The 19,716-nt window shown below is 45.2% G+C and overlaps 1 protein-coding gene across 1 annotated transcript in view; it reads left to right on the top strand.

Annotated features, from left to right (window-relative positions):
• LOC137349214 (zinc finger protein 271-like) overlaps positions 1–19,716 on the top strand; it is a 110,197-nt gene that overhangs the window by 27,490 nt on the left and 62,991 nt on the right. Inside the window, exon 4 of the mRNA XM_068014674.1 lies at positions 4,899–5,991. Coding sequence (XP_067870775.1) covers positions 4,899–5,903 — 1,005 coding nt within the window. The 3' untranslated portion in view covers positions 5,904–5,991. Of the gene's footprint in view, positions 1–4,898 lie in introns of the transcript that reaches the window.

Raw genomic sequence — 19,716 nt, 5'->3', positions numbered from 1 at the left:
TTCTATCCCGTAATGCCTCTATGATTCATTTGTATAATCTCTCCTTGTACTTTAACCCTTGTAGTCCAGGTATCATTCAGGTAAATCAAGGAAAATCCAAAGATGTTTTATCAGTACATTAAGAGCAAGCAGATAATTAAGGAAAGGGTCGGGCCTATCAGAGATGCACAAGGGAACTTACAGGTGGATGCAGAAGATGTGGGCAGGGCTATTAATGAGTTTTTTGCCTCTGTCTTCATAAAGGAGAGGAATGGTGTCGACATTGTAGTAAATGAGGAGGAGTGTGAAATATTAGATATGATTAGTATAATGAGATAGGAGGTACTAGAGGGTCTGACATCCTTGAAAGTGGATAAGTCGCCAAGGATGGATGGATTGCTTCCCAGGTTGTTAAAGGAAGCCTTGGAGGAACTAGTGGATGCGCTGAGGATCATCTTCAAATCCTCACCGGATACGGGTGAGGTGCCAGAGGATTGAAGATCTGCAAACATGATACCAAAGTTTAAAAAAGGTGTGAGGAATAGGCCAAATAATTATATGCCGGTCAATTCTGAGGGACAGGATAAACTGCCACTTAGAAAGGCACGGATTGATCAGGGATAGTTAGAATAGAATTGTTATGGGAAGTTCATGTCTTACTTAATTGAATTCATTGAGGAAGTAACAAGGAGGATTGATGAGGGTAGTGCAGTAGATGTGGCCTGCATGGATTTTAGTAAGGCATTTGACAAGCTCCCGCATGGCAGACTGGTCATTTCCATTTGGAAGCCCATGGGATACAGGGGAATGTGGCAAGTTGGATCCAAAATTGGCTCAGTGACAGGAAATAAAGGGTAGTTGTCGACGGATGTTTTTGTGAATGGAAAGCTGTTGACAGTGGAATTCCACAGGGTTCAGTGTTGGGTTCCTTGCTGTTTGTGGTATACATTAATGATTTGCACTTAAATGCAGGAGGCATGATTGGGAAATTGGCTGATGACACAAAAATTGGCTGTGTAATTGGCTAGCTGGAGACTCCAGAATGGTCTCAATGGTTTGGTTGAGCGGGCGCAGAAGTGGCAAATGGAATTCAGTCCAGAGATCTGTGAGGTTTTAGACCCCGCCCTCATCGCCGCCATCTTTGATAGGGGCAGGTCTGCTCCTAACAAAGATGGCCAACACCTATGAGTCTGCCTTTGGATGTTCAATGGCGGGGTAATTACCCAACATTCAACGCGGAATTGAGTCTGTCCTATTCACTCTGCAAGAGCCCAGCACGCAGGCGCAGTGCAGGACTGCATCTTGAGCATGCGTAGTGTTACGTTGATCAGAGCTGCGTGGGGACTGGAGACGCTTTTCTGGCATGTGAGAGTCGGCGTGGTGTAGAGGAGGAGTGAATCACAGAATCACCGGCGGGTGGACGTTGCGGCTTCAGCAGCACATGGGGTAGGCCTGAAGACCCGAATGATCAGCTCCAGATGCCGCGTTTGCAGTTCCGGGGCTTTTTCCTGGAAAACGTGTTAACGGGCGCCATTTTGGTCGAACTAGGATCAGAGCGCATGTGCGACCATCTCGGTGACGGCGCGGCGAGTGGGCGGGGCTTGAGTGCTTCTGTGACCCGGAGAAAAAAAATCTTCAACCTATTGATTTTATTAACCCGCCTCCCTCTCGCCTGCTGGGACCGCGCTCTCTGCCTGGCGCCCTGGTGATTGACGGCAGCCGAGGGGCAATAGGAGCAGGAGGCGGGGCTGCGGGGGCGGGCGTGTTGTGAATGCTCCAGCCAATCGGAGCGCGGACCGCCTCCCCCTCTTGCTATTGGTCCAGAGTTTCCGTCAATCACCTGGACATTGAGAATTCTCAGGTCAGAGGTCGCTGGCGGGAGCTTCAAGTAGCGAGTGCGCAAGCGCTTTGCGGGACAGTGTTTGGAGCATCTGCAGTGTCGGTATTGGACTTTATTGAAGCGGTTGTGTTGCATCGGAAATAAAAACAAAAAGTGCTGGAAATGCTCAGCAGGTCTGGCAGCATCTGTGGAGAGAGAGAAGCAGAGCTGACCTTTCATCAGATCTGATGCGGGTGAGAAACCGCCGAGTCCAGCAGAGGAATGGAGCCGGTGGGGAGGCTTCAGAAACACCCGGTGTAGGCCTCAACACCCCCAGTAAGAAGCTCTCAGTCCCGCATTTGCACCGAGCGGGGCGGCAGCTGCGCGGCTTCTCCCCTTGAACTGGGCCACACCTGGGCAGGGCTGGCTCAAGGTGCAGGAAGCTGCAAGCTGATAGGCTGAGCTGTGGACTGGGAGGAGTGGGGGGGGGTTTGACTGACAGGCCTGGGGAGGGGAAATAAGGGCAGGTACACACACTGCTCCCCCTTTTCCTCCTGGCATCTTTTACTGGAGTCGTGTTGCTGAGTGTTTCTAAACTATGTCTCCCTATCCCGGTAATGTAGGTGGATTGTAGGTTGCTGTGAGTGTTGGATTATGTTGCCTCTCCTCATTCTTCCTCCTTCTCCCACTCCGAGTTCCAGGCTGCAGGCTCTGATGGCTTGATGTACCTGAAACGTTAACTCTTTCTCTCTCCTCAGATGCTGCCTGACTGATGAGTATTTCCCAGCATTTTCTCCTTTTATTTCAGATTTCCAGCATCTGCAGTATTTTGCTTTAGTTTACCGCCGGCATTGCTCACTGAGCTGAGTCGGGAAACACAGATGGATCCATTAAGAGCCAGTTGGCATCAGGGTGGATGTTGGATGCGGAACTCAGTCCCTGGCCTCCTGCGTTAGTCTTTTTTGTTGCATTAGTTTGCACTGGAGACGGAGGAGAAGCTGGTGGGCATAACTCTGAGTACCTTAGAGCCCAGTTAGGCCCAGCAATTTCTGATGTGAGACTTTAAAGGGAGGTAGATTCCAGGGGAGATGAGATTGCTAAATGGACACCAAACACTCAATGTAACAGTGTATTGTTTTCGTAACAGGTATTTCTGCAGAGGCTTTTAATCTATTTTACAGGTACAGATTTTTATTGTTTACTTCATTGTTGGGTTATGTGCATCGCTCGCAGGATCAGCATATATTGCCAATCCCTAGTTGCCCATTCTTCTTGAACTGTTGCAGTCCATGTGGTGAAAGGTGCTCCCACCAGGGTGTTGGGGAAGGAGTTAGAGGATTTACACCCAGTGATGATGAAAGAAGGGTGATATATGTCCAAGTTAAAATCAACCTGTATTTATGTTGCACCTTTAATGTAATAAAATGTTCCAAGGTGTTTCACAGGAATGTTATAAAGCAACATTTGACACTGAGCCACATAAGGTGATATTACCAAAAGCTTGATCAGAGAGGTGGGTTTTAATCAGTGTCTGAATCACGGAAGGTGAGGTAGAGAGGCGGAGAGGATTAGGGAGGGATTTCCAAAGGTATGGCTTTGGCAGCTGAAGGCACGGCCACCACTGGTGGAGCAATGAAAATCAGGGATGCTCAAGATGCCAGAATTAGATGAACCCTGATCTCTCGGAGGGTTGCAGGACTGGAGGAGATTATAGAGATAGTGAGGGGCGAGGGAATGGAGGGATTTGAAAACAAGGATGAGGATTTTAAAATTGAGGTGCTGCTTAACTGGGCCAGTGAGCACAGTGGTGATGGGTGAGCAGGACTGGGTTCGAGTAAGGACACAGGCAGCAGAGTTTTGGATGATCTCCAGTTTACAGAGGGTAGAATGTGGGAGGCCGGCCAGGAGTGTGTTAGAATAGTCAAATTGAGAAGTAACAAATACATGGATGTAAGTTTCAGAGGCAGATGAGCTGAGGCAGTGGTGAAGTCGGGTGATGTTACTGAGGTGGAAATAGGCGGTCTGAGTGATGCCACTGATATGCTGTCGGAATCTCATCTCGGGGTCAAATAGACACCAAGGTTATGAATGGTCTGGTTTAGCCTCAGGCCGTTGTCAGGGAGAGGGACAGAGTTGGTGGCGAGGGAGTGGAGTTGGGACTGAAGACAATGGCTTCAGACTTCCCAGTATTTAATTGGAGGAAACTTCTGTTGATCCAGTACTGGATGTCAGACAAGTCAGGATGGTGTGTGACTTGGAGGGGAACTTGGAGGTGATGGTGTTCCCATACACCTGCTTCCCTGGTCCTTCTAGATGATGGAAGGTGATAGATTGGGAGGTTCTGTTCAAGTTCTGGTTGAGTTGTAGATTTATAAAATCCCTCTCCTCTCCCTGCCCCTCCCACCTGTTCCCCTCCCCCCACCCCCCCTCAGTTTTTCCTCCCATGGGTCCAGACTGGGTGACCGGTTCCCTTCCCTGAAGGACATTAATGAACCAGTTGGGGTTGTCCGTCAATCCAGCAGCTTTCATGGTCACTTTTTCCTAGTGCCCGCCCCATAAATTACCAGATTCATTCAGCTCCATTTCACAACCTGTTTTTGTGGGTTCTCTCACATTCTTTTTTCTGTTTTAAATTAATTTCACAGGGTTTATGAAGGGGAGGAATTGCAGCCGTGAAATCCAAAGCAAACTTAAGATCAGGATCTGAAGGAGTCGCCCAATTTATCGTAACCCGGATATCACCGGATTTTGAACGTGAAAGGAAAAAGCACCGATCACAGTGGGGAGAAACTGTACACTTGTTCTGTGTGTGGACGAGGTTTCAGCCGATCATCTGGCCTGTCGAAACACTAGTGCAGTCACACTGGGAAGAAACCATGTAAATGTGGGGTCTGTGGAAAGGGATTGAATTATCCAGTTGAGCTGGAAACTCATCCACACAGTTACACCCTGGAGAGGCCGTTCACCTGCTCCGTCATCCACCCTGAAGCCACATCAGCGAGTTCATGCTGGGGAGAGGCCTTTTAAATATCCATTCTGTGGGAATTGGTGTAAAAGTTCTGCTGAACTGATGTCTCATCAAGGTGTTCACACTGACGAGAGACCATTTAGGTGTTCTCAGTGCGGGACTGGGTTCAGGCAATCATCTGATCTCACTGTACACCAGCGTATTCACACTGGGGAGAGGCCGTTCACCTGCTGTGAGTGTGGGAAGGGATTCACGACTTCATCTGACATGCTGAAACATCAGCGAATTCACACTGGGGAGAGGCCGTTCACCTGCTCAGAGTGTGGGAAGGGATTCACTCAGTCGTCCAACCTACTGAGACACCAGCGTGTTCACACTGGGGAGAGGCCATTCACCTGTGCACAGTGTGAGAACAAATTTGCTGATTCATCCACCCTGCTGATACACCAGCGAGTTCACACTGGGGAGAGGCCATTCACCTGCTCTGACTGTGGGAAGGCATTCACTCAGTCATCCAACCTGCTGAAACACCAGCGAGTTCACACTGGGGAGAGGCCGTTCACCTGCTCCGAGTGTGGGAAGGCATTTACTACTTCATCCCACCTGTTGAAACACCAGCGAGTTCACACTGGAGAGAGGCCATTCACCTGCTCAGAGTGTGGGAAGGGATTCACTCGGCTATCTGCCCTGCTGACACACCAGCGAATTCACACTGGGGAGAGGCCATTCACCTGCTCGGAATGTGGGAAGGGATTCACTACTTCATGTCACCTGCTGACACACCAGCGAGTTCATACTGGGGAGAGGCCGTTCCTCTGCTCTAAGTGTGGGAAGGGATTCACTACTTCATCCGACCTGCTGACACACCAGCGAGTTCACACTGGGGAGAGGCCGTTCACCTGCTCAGAGTGTGGGAAGAGATTCACTCGGTCATCCCACCTGCTGACACACCAGCGAGCTCACACTGGGGAGAGGCCGTTCACTTGCCCAGCTTGTGGGAAGGGATTCACTCGGGCATCCTACCTGCTGACACACCAGCGAGTTCACACTGGGGAGAGGCCGTTTGTCTGCTCGGAGTGTGGGAAGGGATTCACTCAGTTATCCACCCTGCTGAAACACCAGCGAGTTCACAAGTAACTCAGGATGAGAAGTTTCTGCCAAATGGTGGAAATCACCATTGGCTTCTCTATTTCCGATTTTTTTTTTTTTTTAAATGCTGGCCAACCACAAACCTGTTTTTAAGTCCTCTTTATTTTTTCTTTTCTTACACCTTGGTGGAAATGAACTTCAACCAGGAAAGCAAATGGGTGGAACTGCATACTCCTTCACACCTTCAGTGTGTCTGTCTTCTGTAAATGGTTAAAAGGGAGAGGTGTGTATACACAGACCTGTTGTGGGGAATGTGTTGGAATCGATCATTAAGGAGGCTCTAGCTGGGAACTGAGAAAAGCTCAATGTCATCGGGAATAGTCAGCATGGTATTTTGAAAGGGAAATCATGTTTAACCAATTAATTGGTGTTCTTCGAAGGAGTAACATACACTATGGATAAAGGGGAGCCAGTTAACATACTGTACTTGGATTTCCAGAAGGCATTTGACAAGATGTCACATAAAAGATTATTGCACAAAGTAGGAGCTCATGGTGTAGGGGGTAACATATTAGCATGGATAGAAGATTGGCTGGCTGGCAGAAAACAGAAAGTCTGCATAAATGGGTCCTTTTCTGATTGGCAGGATGTGACGAGTGGAGTCCCGCAGGGGTCTGTGCTGGGGCCTGAACCTCTTACAATTTATATCAATGACTGAGATGAGAGGAGTGATTGCATGGCAGCTAAATTTGCAGATGAGACAAAGATAGGTAGGATTGTATGTTGTGAGGAGGACATAAGGAAGTTGCAGACCGATTATAGATCGGTTGATTGAGTGGGTAAAATCTGGCAGATGGAGTATAATGTGAGAAAATGTGAAGTTGTTCACTTTGGCAGGAAGAATAAAAAAAGCAGTGTATTAAACGGAGAACAATGCAGATATCAGAGGTGCAGAGGGATCAAGGTATTCTAGTGCATGAGTCACACAAAATAATAACTAAGGCTAATGGAATGCTATCCTTTATTATGAGAGGAATTGAAAGTAAAAGTAAGGATGTTATGCTTCAGTTATACAGAGAATTGGTGAGACCACATCTCAAATACTGTGTGCAGTTTTGGTCTCCTTATTTAAGGAAGGATGTAAATAAGTTGGAGGCGGATCAGAGGAGGTTTACTAGATTGATACCTGGAATGAGAGGGTTGTCTGGGCGGCACGGTGGCGCAGTGGTTAGCACCGCAGCCTCACAGCTCCAGGGACCCGGGTTCGATTCTGGGTACTGCCTGTGTGGAGTTTGCAAGTTCTCCCTGTGTCTGCGTGGGTTTTCTCCGGGTGCTCCGGTTTCCTCCCACAAGCCAAAAGACTTGCAGGTTGACAGGTAAATTGGCCATTATAAATTGCCACCAGTATAGGTAGGTAGCTGGTAGGGAAATATAGGGACAGGTGGGGATGTTTGTTGGGAAAGTAGGATTAGTATAAATGGGTGGTTGATGCTCGGCACAGACTCGGTGGGCTGAAGGGCCTGTTTCAGTGCTGTATCTCTAATCATAATCATAATCTTATGAGGAAAGGTTGGACAGACTGGGCTTGAGTGTAGAAGACTGAGGGGAGATTTGATTGAAGTAGATAAGATCCTGAACTGTCTTCACAAGGTGAATGTGGAAAGGATATTTCCCCTTGTGGGTGAGTCCAGAACTGGGGGGCACTGTCTTGAAATGACAGAGATGAGAATTTTTTTTTTTGCACAGAGGGTTGTGCAACTTTGGAACTCTCTGCTTCAAAAGGTGGTGGAGGCGGGGTCATTGAATATTTCTAAGGCAGTGGTAGATAGATTCTTGTTAGACCAGGGAGTCAAAGGTTATCGGGGGTAGATGGGAGTGTGGAATTCGTGACACAAACAGATCAGCCATGATCTTATTAAATGGCGGAGCAAGCTAGAGGGGCCGAATGGCCTACTGCTGCTCCTAATTTGTATGTTTGATCAATTCCCAATGTTTGTTTTTGCCTTCATGGGATATCTTAGCAGAGACCTCCTGAGAACTGACACAGCTCATTTGACATGGTTTAAAATTAATGGTGCAGGATCAGTAGCTGGCAAGTCGCTGGTCTGCAGCAAAAACATTGGTCTGTCAATAGGAATTTGAAACTTGTTTCCATTTACACAGCAGTGTGTGTCTGTCGTAATTTCTGAAAACTCTGCACAAACTGGTTACTGAATGTGAATATCCTGCAGTGAGCATGAACTGTATAAACTGAATATATCCTGTGCTTTGCAGCAACTGAAGTGATCTGGAATTTCCACTTATCGGTTTGCTCAGGTGTATGGCTGAATTCCATTCATTGTTCATCTCTACTTTCACTGTCTGCTGCCCCAGTCACACTGTAAACCAGGGTTGTCCAACATACAGCCTGGGGGCCAGGATCCAGCCTGCCAAAGGTTTCCATCCGGCCCTCGGGTGTAAACTGTACCCGGGACTGTTCCTCATCCTCATCAGGGCTCCGTGACTGAAGATGAGAAATTTCTCTTTGTCGTCTTCTTGCAGAACAGCTTTATATTTTAAAAAAAAATGGCGCTGTGTTTCACAGCTGACAGATCCTGACATCAGGAACCACGGTTTCTGAACTTCAGACAGATTCAGGACTTTTTAAAAGCCTGCTGGAAAACTCCAGATCTGTCCAAAGTTCAGAAACTGCTGTTCCCAATGTCAGGATCTGTCAGCTGTGAAACTGACTTGAGATTTAAGAAAAACTGATCAACAATCTGCTGAACGTTGCTGCTGTCTGCAACTGTCAGAGAGAGAGAGAGAGAGAGTGTGTGAGTGAGTGAGGGGGGGCAGAGAGAGAGATAGAGGGAGGGAGAGAGACAGTGGATAGAAAAATGGGGACACAGAGAGAGAGGAGGGCACAGAGAAGGAGAGAGTGATTCACATCACTCCTGTCAGAATGATCAATAGTAAGATAAATTCTAATGCCTTTATTTTTCTGAAATTGTCTTGTCTGCTGCCAATGTGAGACAAAAATTGTAATGTCGCCCCCCCCCCCCCCAACCACGCGGAAAGGTTGGACAACCCGGCTGTAAACCTTGAGTCACTGTGAAGCTGTCTTTTGCACCACAGTGAAGCAAGACAAGGAGTATAACTCTGGTCATCTTTCTTCAATGTGTGGTTTGGCATTGCTTAAGATTATCTGGAAAAGGCTGTCCTGCACCACAAGTGCTGTGCATTGGCTACAGTGCAACTATCCTGTGAGCTCTCTGCAGTCACTATGAATGGTCACTGGGCTTCTGAGGCTGATATCACAATACTCTGTACATGTACGAATATGTATATACAGAGTGCTGCCTTTCTCCAAGCCAACACAATAGTTATGATTTTCAGCACACCTTGCTGTTAAATGCAGCTGTCACTGCACCAATTGATACAGTAGAACAGGAGCCAGAAGTGTTCATCACTGTTGGGATATACAGCTGTCCATTGGACCTGCTGCATTGTCACAGGGCCATTCCCAAACTTTTGAGCCTGATTTGAGGATGATGCAACAGAACCTCAAACTTGTTACTGTAGAGGTTGTCGTCGGATGTCCCTCGATTCGAGGATGATGTCTGCTCAAGGTTGCGAGTTTCTGCCATGGGTCTTCAGGTGACTAAATAGGCCGATTCTCGACCCGCAGATCTTTGGGCACATGGGGCAGGACGTCCCATCAGGTAGTGGGAACTGGAGTGCAGGATGTACTTCCTTGAGGTACAACACTAGTCTCATTGCTTTTCCACTGTCGCTAGCAAGATCTGGTACAATTTTTACATTGCATTTGAAGAGGAAAACCACATTTTTTTAATAGTTTTCATTAAGATTATACTGAGATCTGCACTGCAAACAAGATTCGTTTTAGTTTAGAATCTTTATAATGTGACTGATATTAAATTATAAAATCTACCATGAGTTCATGATATTTAAAAACATGCCACAGTGCTATAATTACATGATTCGTTGTCCAAAAAAAAAAATCAATGTATTTTGTCTTCAGCCACTAATTTTCAGACCTTGGCCACTCTCACCCCTGTATTTGTTACTTGTTTTGTGAAATACTCTCCCTATTAGTGCTCAACTGCTGGATAACTCTGATTACATTTATATCTGTTTATATATGTCAATAAAGTGTCTGTGTGCCCAGATTTAACTAAGTTGTGATTTGTAACCAATAAATGATGTTTTGGGCATGACTTGTCCTCTGGTATCTTGGTGATTTGTCAAGAAAGATTTAATTCACTCACTCAGCAGCTTGAGAGGAACCAGACTGAGGTTTAATGAACATAAGAAATAGGAGCTGGAGGAGGCCATTTGGCCTTTCGAACCTGTTCTGCCATTCACCAAGATCATGGCTGATCTTCTCCCTCAACTCCACCTTCCTGCACTATCCCCATATCCCTTAATTCCCTTAGTACACAAAAATCTATCAATCTCTGTCTTAAATATACTCAATGACTGAGCATCCACAGCTCCCTGGGGTAGACAATTCCAAAGATTCACAACCCTTTCAGTGAAGAAATTTTTCCTCATTTCAGTCCTAAATGACCGACCCCTTATCCTGAGACTGTGATCCGATGTTCTAGATTCCCCAGACGGGAAACATTTTCTCAGCATCTACCCTGTCAAGTCCCTGAAGAATTTATTACGTTTCTGTCAGATCACCTCTCATTCTTCTCAACTCCAGGGAATATAGGTCTAGTCTACTCAATCTCTCCTCATAGGAGGAGATGGATCATAGTGGGGGTGCTGTAGCAGAGTGGTTATGTTACTTAACTAGTAATCCAGAGGCCTGGACTAATGATGCCGAGACATGAATTCAAATCCCACCACAGCAGTTCAGGGATTTAAACTCAATTAATTAAATAAATCTGGGTTTTTAAAAAGTTCGTATCAGTAATGGTGACCATGAAACTACCAGATTGTCTTAAAAGCCCACCTGGTTCACTAATTTCCTTTCAGGAATTAAATCTGCCATCCTTACCCGATCTGGCCTATATGTGACTCCAGACCCATAGAAATGTGGTTGACTCTTAACCTCCCTATGAAACGGCCTAGCAAACCACTCAGTTATATTCAAGGATGTGGCTCACCCCCACCTTCTCCAGGACAATTAGGGATGGGCAATAAATACTGGCTTTTCCAGTGACATTCACGATTCATGAATAAATAGAACAATCACCTCGTCCCAGGAGCCAGACAAATCTTTGTTGCATGCCCTAGTCATAGTTATACAGCACAGAAACAGGCCGTTTGGCCCATTGTGTCTGTGCTGGCCGTCAAACACCTATCTCTTCTAATCCCATTTTCCTTCACTTGGCCCGTGGCCTTGTATGCTAAGGCATTTCAAGTGCTCATCTAAATACTTCTTAAATGTTGTGATGGTTCCTGCCTCTACCACCTCTTCAAGCAGTGTGTTCCAGATTCCAACCACCCTCTGGATGAATTTTTTTCCCATCAAATCCCCTCCCAACTCCTGCCCCATACCTTAAATTTATGCCCCCTGGTTATTGACACCTCCGCTAAGGGAAAAGTTTCTTCCTATCTATCCTATCTGTACCCCTCATAATTTTGTATACCTCAATCAGGTCCCCCCCCACCCTCAGCCTTCTCTGCTCTAAGGAAAACAACCCAAGCCTATCCAGTCTCTCTTCGTAGCTGAAATGCTCTAGCCCAGGCAACATCCTGGTGAATCTCCTCTGCACCCTCAAGGCTATGTATGTCCCTCCTTGGGTAAGGAGACCAAAACTGCACACAGTACTCCAGGTGTGGCCTCACCAATATCCTGTAAAATTGTAGTAAGTCTTCTTTACTCTTATACCCCTATCCCTTTGCAACAAAAGCTAACATACCATTTGCCTTCCTAATTGCTCGCTGTACCTGCATGTTAACTTTCTGTGATTCATGTACAAGGACACCCAGGTCCCTCTGAATGCAAACATTTCTCAATCCCTCACTGTTCATAAAACATATCAGTGATTTTTAATTTTTCCTATCAAAGTGGATGACTTCACATTTCACCACATTGTTTTCCATCTGTCATGTTCTTGCCAACTCATCCAACCTGTCTATATCCCTCTGCAGCCTCTTCGCGTCCTCCTCATTTTATACTTTATTATGAGTGTTTCTATATTTTAAGTATTTTTTGAGGACTTGTGTATTTTAGAGCTAGATATTGGTTTATTTTGGGAAAACTGAAAAGACTCCATGGATGTTTTTTTTTACCGGGGTCATTGAGAGGTCTGGTTTTGGAAACAAACAGTTACTGGAAAGCACCTGTTTTCAAATAATTACCCAGCAGGGGTTGTTTTTGATTTGGGGAGATGTTTACAAAAAAGTGACAAGTCAAGATTTGTAGGGGTCAGGAGGCTTGATTCTTGTGAAATTTTTATGGTTTTGCTTTGGACAGTAAATTGGGATATGAACCATGGTTTGAAAACACAGTTGGAGAAAACTTGCCAAGAAGAACAAATCACCCAAACTCAGTCTGTTCCAGCAGTTTGAAAAAAAGCCTGCCAGTTTTCCATCTCTCGAGGAGCTGAAAAATAAGTGTAAGAAGCAGAATGAAACTGTGCCTGCATTCCCTCTGTATCTGAAGCTTCTGTTGCTGCATTTCCTGGAAGCCTAACCAAACTTATCTTTAAAGTCGCCTGAAAAGAACTGTTTCAGGAAGACCCCAGTGACAGACATCCATCTGCATTTGGGATGCCAAACCAAAACAAAAGACATATTTCTTCTTCAAGAATTAGCATGTATTTAACCCAAGTGTCTTTTGTCTTTTTTTGTAATAGAGCTCTAAAACGCAAATCTCTTTTATTTTTCCAGTTAAACAATGTATGTGCGTGTGTGAGGGGCTAAGATATAAGGGGGACTTTAATATTTCAATCTGTGTGTTCATGCTTTAAGACTTATTTTTATGATAAACTAATCATTTTTTTGTTCATTAATGAAATCTGGTTGATGTGTTTTATTCTGGCATTAAAATAAAGTATATAATTGTCATTATTAGTAATTGGGAAAATTTAAAGATATGTTGTCACCCGTGGAGAATTGGAACTGGAATAAACAGTGCACTCCTCCTGCCTTGGTTCTAACAACTTTCCCACCTAACTTTGTATCATCAGCAAACCTGGATATGTTGCACTCAGTCACTGATTTGAGTCATAAATATAGATTGTAAACAGCTGTGGCCCATACCCTGCTAGTTTTAGCCTGCCAACGAATGTCCTAATTATTCCTACTCTCTGTTTTCTATCCATGAACCAATCTTCAACCCATGCTTATATATTATCTCTATCCCATGAGTACCAATTTTGTTTAATAACCTCTGGTATGGCACCTCATCAAATGTTTCTTGTGTCTTAAAAATGCAAATACACTACTGATTCCTCATTGTCCACCTGAATAGTTACAAGTTACTGGTTAGAAACTAACAGGTTTGTCAAACATGATTTCTCTTTCATAGAAATATTAGCAAGATTAGGGAACCATGGATGACAGGTGAAATTGTGAGACGAGCTAAGAGGAAAAAGGAAGCATACATAAGGTCTAGGAGGCTGAAGAAAGACGAAGCTTTGAAAGAATATCGGGAATGTAGGACCAATCTGAAACGACGAATTAAGAGGGCTAAAAGGGGTCATGAAATATCTTTAGCAAACAGGGTTAAGGAAAATCCCAAAGCCTTTTATTCATATATAAGGAGCAAGAGGGTAAGGAGAGAAGGGATTGGCCCACTCAAGGACAAAGGAGGAAAGTTATGCGTGGAGTCAGAGAAAATGGGTGAGATTCTAAATGAGTACTTTGCATCGGTATTCACTGAGGAGAGGGACATGACGGATGTCTGGGATAGATAGATATTTGGTCTCACAGGGAATCAAGGGATATGAGGAGTGGGCAGGAAAGTGGAATTGAAGCCCAAGATCAACCATGATTGTATTGAATGGTGGAGCAGACTCAAAGGGCCATATGGTCTACTGCTGCTCCTATTTCTTGTGTTCTTGTGTTCTATTTAATTTTTCCTTATAGGAAAATCTTAGAATCAATCTCGAGATCCTTCATTGCACTCCCTCTCAAGAAAATATATCCAAAGTGATATTAAAAAAGTGGAGGAGCCAGGCCCGGGGGAGCAGAGGCACTGGCTGCCATCTTGGACAGGGCAGGGTCAAGGTGCGTGATTGACCATCTTGGTAAGGGCACCGAGAGAGGGCGGGGATTCAGAATCTCTGTTCCCAACTCGGTCCCAGTGCCCGGGGGATGGAGTATCCTGAACAACGGGGTTTTAAGCAACTTCACTGACTCCCAAGCAACATGTGATGATGGCAGCCTAGAGGTGTCCATGGGCCATGTTTATATTCAGTATGAGTGGTTACAGTCCCTGCATAATTACCTGAAGAAGCTTCTCCTCAACTTTTACTTACAGTTTAGCCCGATGCTCCTAATTTACAGTTGCTCAGTGTGGATGGGGTGTGGCTATGTCAGAGGATCTTCTGCTGGACCTGGTCTTGAACCTGGCTAAAACAGTAATGTAAAGGTCCAGGGTGTGTGGGACCATGTTGGAGGTGGGGTCATTCTGGCTCTGGCCTCTCTTCCGTGGTCTTGTCTGTGCTTGGGTGACCCTGAAGAGGGAGCAAGCTCGATATCTTCTGTGACTGGTGGGCTCCTCAGATTACAGAGTGTCTTCCAGACACTGGTGATAACATTCTGGTTTAGTTGGGAAGTTTCCCTTTGCTTTCGGCAATCTACGGCCTTCTGGACTCAACATTGAGATCAACAATTTCAGACCACGAATCCTATTTAGATTGTTTTTGTTTTTGAATCATGTGCTGGTCTTAAAGCTGTTTTTCATGTTTTTGCTTTCAGACAGAGCTGTTCATTGTTCTGCCATTCTTCTTTGGCCTCCTTATCTCGAGAGACAATGGATAAGCGCCTGGAGGTGGTCAGTGGTTTGTGAAGCAGCACCTGGAGTGGCTATAAAGGCCAATGCTAGAGTGACAGGCTCTTCCACAGGTGCTGCAGAGAAATTTGTTTGTCGGGGCTGTTACACAGTTGGCTCTCCCCTTGCGCCTCTGTCTTTTTTCCTGCCAACTACTAAGTCTCTTCGACTCGCCACACTTTAGCCCCGTCTTTATGGCTGCCCGCCAGCTCTGGCGAACGCTGGCAACTGACTCCCATGACTTGTGGTCAATGTCACAGGATTTCATGTCACGTTTGCAGACGTCTTTAAAGCGGAGACATGGACGGCCGGTGGGTCTGATACCAGTGGCGAGCTCGCTGTACAATGCGTCCTTGGGGATCCTGCCATCTTCCATGCGGCTCACATGGCCAAGCCATCCCAAGCGCCGCTGACTCAGTAGTGTGTATAAGCTGGGGATGTCGGCCGTTTCGAGGACATCTTTGTTGGAGATACGGTCCTGCCACCTGATGCCAAGTATTCTCCGGAGGCAGCGAAGATGGAATGAATTGAGACGTCGCTCTTGGCTGACATACGTTGTCCAGGCCTCGCTGCCATAGAGCAAGGTACTGAGGACACAGGCTTGATACACTCGGACTTTTGTGTTCCGTGTCAGTGCGCCATTTTCCCACACTCTCTTGGCCAGTCTGGACATAGCAGAGGAAGCCTTTCCCATGTGCTTGTTGATTTCTGCATCTAGAGACAGGTTACTGGTGATAGTTGAGCCTAGGTAGGTGAACTCTTGAACCACTTCCAGAGCGTGGTCGCCAATATTGATGGATGGAGCATTTCTGACGTCCTGCCCCATGATGTTCGTTTTCTTGAGGCTGATGGTTAGGCCAAATTCATTGCAGGCAGCCGCAAACCTGTCGATGAGACTCTGCAGGCACTCTTCAGTGTGAGATGTTAAAGCAGCATCGTCAGCAAAGAGGAGTTGCCTGATGAGGACTTTCCGTACTTTGGACTTCGCTCTAAGACGGGCAAGGTTGAACAACCTGCCCCCTGATCTTGTGTGGAGGAAAATTCCTTCTTCAGAGGACTTGAACGCATGCCATTAACACTTTGTTATTGTCAGGGGAATGGAATATAAAAATAGGTATAATTTTCTGCACTTGTTTACGGTATTGGTGAGACCACATCTGGAGTACTTTGTATGGTTTTGGCTTCCTTATTTGAGAAAGGATATAAATGCATTTGAGGCAGGCAGAGAAGGTTCAGTCGACTGATTCCTGGGATGAGAGGGTTATCTTATGAAGAAAGATTGGACAGGTTGGGTCTGTATCCATTGTAGTTTATAAGAATGAAAGATGATCTTATTGAAACAGACAAGATCCTGAGGGGACTTAACATGGTGGATGATGAAAGGATGTTCTAATTCATATGTTTGTACATAACAGTCTCTCTGGACAAATGCTTTGTCTTTTACTACATCTATTACTACTCCCTTTGCCTTTTGATCCATGACATCTTTGTCATTTAATCCCTCCCACCCTCAGAGACCTCCCCTTTTGTTCTTCTTCTCCCCCTCCCTCCCTTTCACTTGCTTAAAACCTATTATATTTCTAACCATTGCCAGTTCTGATGAAAGGTCGTTGACCTGAAATGTTAACTCTGTTTCTCTCTCTCCACAGATGCTGCCAGACCTGCTGAGTATTTCCAGCACTTTCTGTTTTTATTTCAGATTTCCAGCATCGGCAGTATTTTGCTTTTATTACCTTTACTTTTGTTGGAACTTTGTTGCTTATCTTGGCTTCTTTTAGTTTGAATGGTGTTACGACCGAGATGGGAGGAGTGCACTTTCTATTCTAGTTCTATTCTAGGACCGAACAGCCTCCTTCTCTGCTCTATGATTATATGAAATGGTGATGATCAGGGAGCATCTGCATAAGAAGGAGAAATGGAGAGTGGTCAGTGAGAGCCCATCACCAGAACTGGGAGATGTTACAATGGACAGGGAGGGCCAGAGTGTCAGAGGATGGGGAGAGAGAGCACGTACACACAGAGAGAGTCAGCATCTTCAGGGAGGAGAGAGAGGGGAACCAGTGAGTGTAGAACTGAACCCAGTCAGAGTCAGCACCTTCAGGGGAGGAGAGAGAGGGGAACCAGTGAGTGTAGAACTGAACCCAGTCAGAGTTAGCACCTTCAGGGGAGGAGAGAGAGGGGAACCAGTGAGTGTAGATTTGAACCCAGTCAGATTCAGCTGTTACACTCACAGAAGGAGCAAGGATGAAAAATGAAGTGAACTGGAGCAGTTATGAACTGTAAAAAATGAACTGATGAGTTAAACTCCAAAACATAGCGGCGCAGTGGTTAGCACCGCAGCCTCACAACTCCAGTGACCCGGGTTCAATTCTGGGTACTGCCTGTGTGGAGTTTGCAAGTTCTCCCTGTGTCTGCGTGGGTTTTCTCTGGGTGCTCCGGTTTCCTCCCACAAGCCAAAAGACTTGCAGGTTGGTAGGTAAATTTGCCATTATAAATTGCCCCCAGTATAGGTAGGTGGTAGGGAAATATAGGGACAGGTGGGGATGTGGTAGGAATATGAGATTAGTGTAGGATTAGTATAAATGGGTGGTTGATGGTCGGCACAGACTCGGTGGGCTGAAGGGCCTGTTTCAGTGCTGTATCTCTAAAACTAATTGCTGCAGACAAGATTGGGTAGGGTTCAGGTGACTCCCCTCCTGTAATACAAAATACATCTGGGCTGTTGGAGACCAAAACCCATCATCACCTCTGGTCCAGCCCTGGGAAGACATTAAAATGGGAAACAGGCAATTCAAAGCAAAGCAGCTCCTATCTTCAACAATTGAGTTATCAAAGACCCTGGCAGAGAGGGAGACTGTGGATTCAAAACCAACATAATAGGTGTGACCTAACACCACGATGAGGTATCATGATGAGCCATCTTCAAACCCCATTTTTAACAATGGTGAACGTTCAAAGACATTGTATAAACCCTGCAGGGGAGAATATTCTTTGGTCACATGATCAAAACCAAGCTGATAAGACTTTTTCATAAAGAAAGAGAGATGATCTTGGTGAATGGCTGAGATAGATTTTTATGCACTAAGGGAATTAAGGGATATGGGGATAGTGCGGGAAGATGGAGTTGAGGTAGAAGATCAGCCATGATCTTGGTGAATGGCAGAACAGGCTCGAAGGGCCAAATGGCCTCCTCCAGCTCCTATTTCTTATGCTCATTAAACCTCAGTCTGGTTCCTCTCAAGCTGCTGAGTGAGTGAATTAAATCTTTCTTGACAAATCACCAAGATACCAGACTACAAGTCATGCCCAAAACATCATTTATTGGTTACAAATCACAACTTAGTTAAATCTGGGCACACAGACACTTTATAGACATGTATAAACACATAGAAATGTAATCAGAGTTATCCAGCAGATGAGCAATAATAGGGAGAGTATTTCACAAAAACAAGTAACAAATGCAGGCATGAGACAGGCCAAAGACCAAATGATGTGAAAATTAGTGACTAAAGGCTAAAAAAAGTCTGATTTTTTAAACAAAGAATCATGTAATTATCGCACTGTTATTGAAGCAATCTAGTTGAGTAATGGCAATTTCGTACAATTTTGCATCTGTAATGAATAAAATTGCATTGTACTCAGAATACAATTTCATGAGACTTACCTGACAGATGATAATTGATTTTATGGAGCTTCATGTTCTCAATGTCCTGCTTCTGCCCATTTATAGCTTGTTCATGTAAAAGGTATTCTGTGAAGATGTGTCAGTTTTAATGGAAAGCAATATATATAAACATACCAGATGGCACGTTCTGGTACCTTGGTAAGTGATGTGCACAAATCAGTAGATATATAAATTAATAAAAAGTAAACATTTATGAGACATTGACAATCCAGAAACTTGAACATAAGTGGGGTAATTGTTCTTATTTTGTGCTATGACATAATCACCTGAACGAAGCAGAAAGCAAAACCAGGTCGGGAGGATTGTATACCAGTTATACAGCCTGTCTAATTTGCAGTCCATTAACTTAAATGGACAGGAATATCACATACATTCTGTTCGGAGCATGTGATACTCCCGACCCAATTTTCTTTCAGACAATTATTTACCTCCAAGCACAAAAGAGGAAAATAACCTTATTAACTTTAGCAAATGTGGTGCCTCTATAGATAGAATGCTTGTTTGTGTAAGAAATGTGGATTCTCTCATTTTTACTGGCCATGCGTTTTGTGTAAGCTTTTGGTCAACTTTAATTGTATATCTTACTGGAAAAAAATATTGCCTCTACAGTTCGATTCACCTCGGATTACTTTGGTAATCACAAGGAAAAGAACAGATATGGAAGACTGTGTAACAAGCTGTGATAAAATGTAACAAAGACATGATGAGTCCCACCGGCAGTGCATGACCGAATAAGAAACTATGTAACAAGTTCTGATCCAAATGTAACAAGAAGTCTCGCCGGAAATGTGTGATCTCATGGACCTCCCGATTATAATGCATTGTTTTGCGCATGTGATCATGATTTAATGTACAAACGGAAGTAGCGACAAATGAAATGGCAGGACCAATGGAAACAGTGATATGTACGAACCAACCAATCAGTGCACAGGAGGAGCCACCAGCGACAAAGCATAAAAGGACAGACCTGGAGAGGATCAGTGCACGGATCTGAAGAAGACAAAGGGAGAGACCAGACCCGACCAGACCAGACCAGACCCGACCAGACCCGACCAGACCCGACCAGACCAGACCAGACCAGACCAGACCAGACCCGACCAGACCAGACCAGACCAGACCAGACCCGACCCGACCCGTCTGTGCCACTAGAGCCAGTGGAGAGTAAAGGCTATCTGGACTAGGATGTCAACTGCCTTGGATTTGTTAAGTATTGCCTTTCGCCT

The sequence above is a fragment of the Heterodontus francisci genome, chromosome 34 (assembly GCF_036365525.1).
Source record: "Heterodontus francisci isolate sHetFra1 chromosome 34, sHetFra1.hap1, whole genome shotgun sequence".
NCBI lineage: Eukaryota > Metazoa > Chordata > Chondrichthyes > Heterodontiformes > Heterodontidae > Heterodontus > Heterodontus francisci.
The sequence above is the reverse complement of the archived record's forward strand: the minus strand, read 5'-3'. Positions and strand labels throughout refer to the sequence as shown.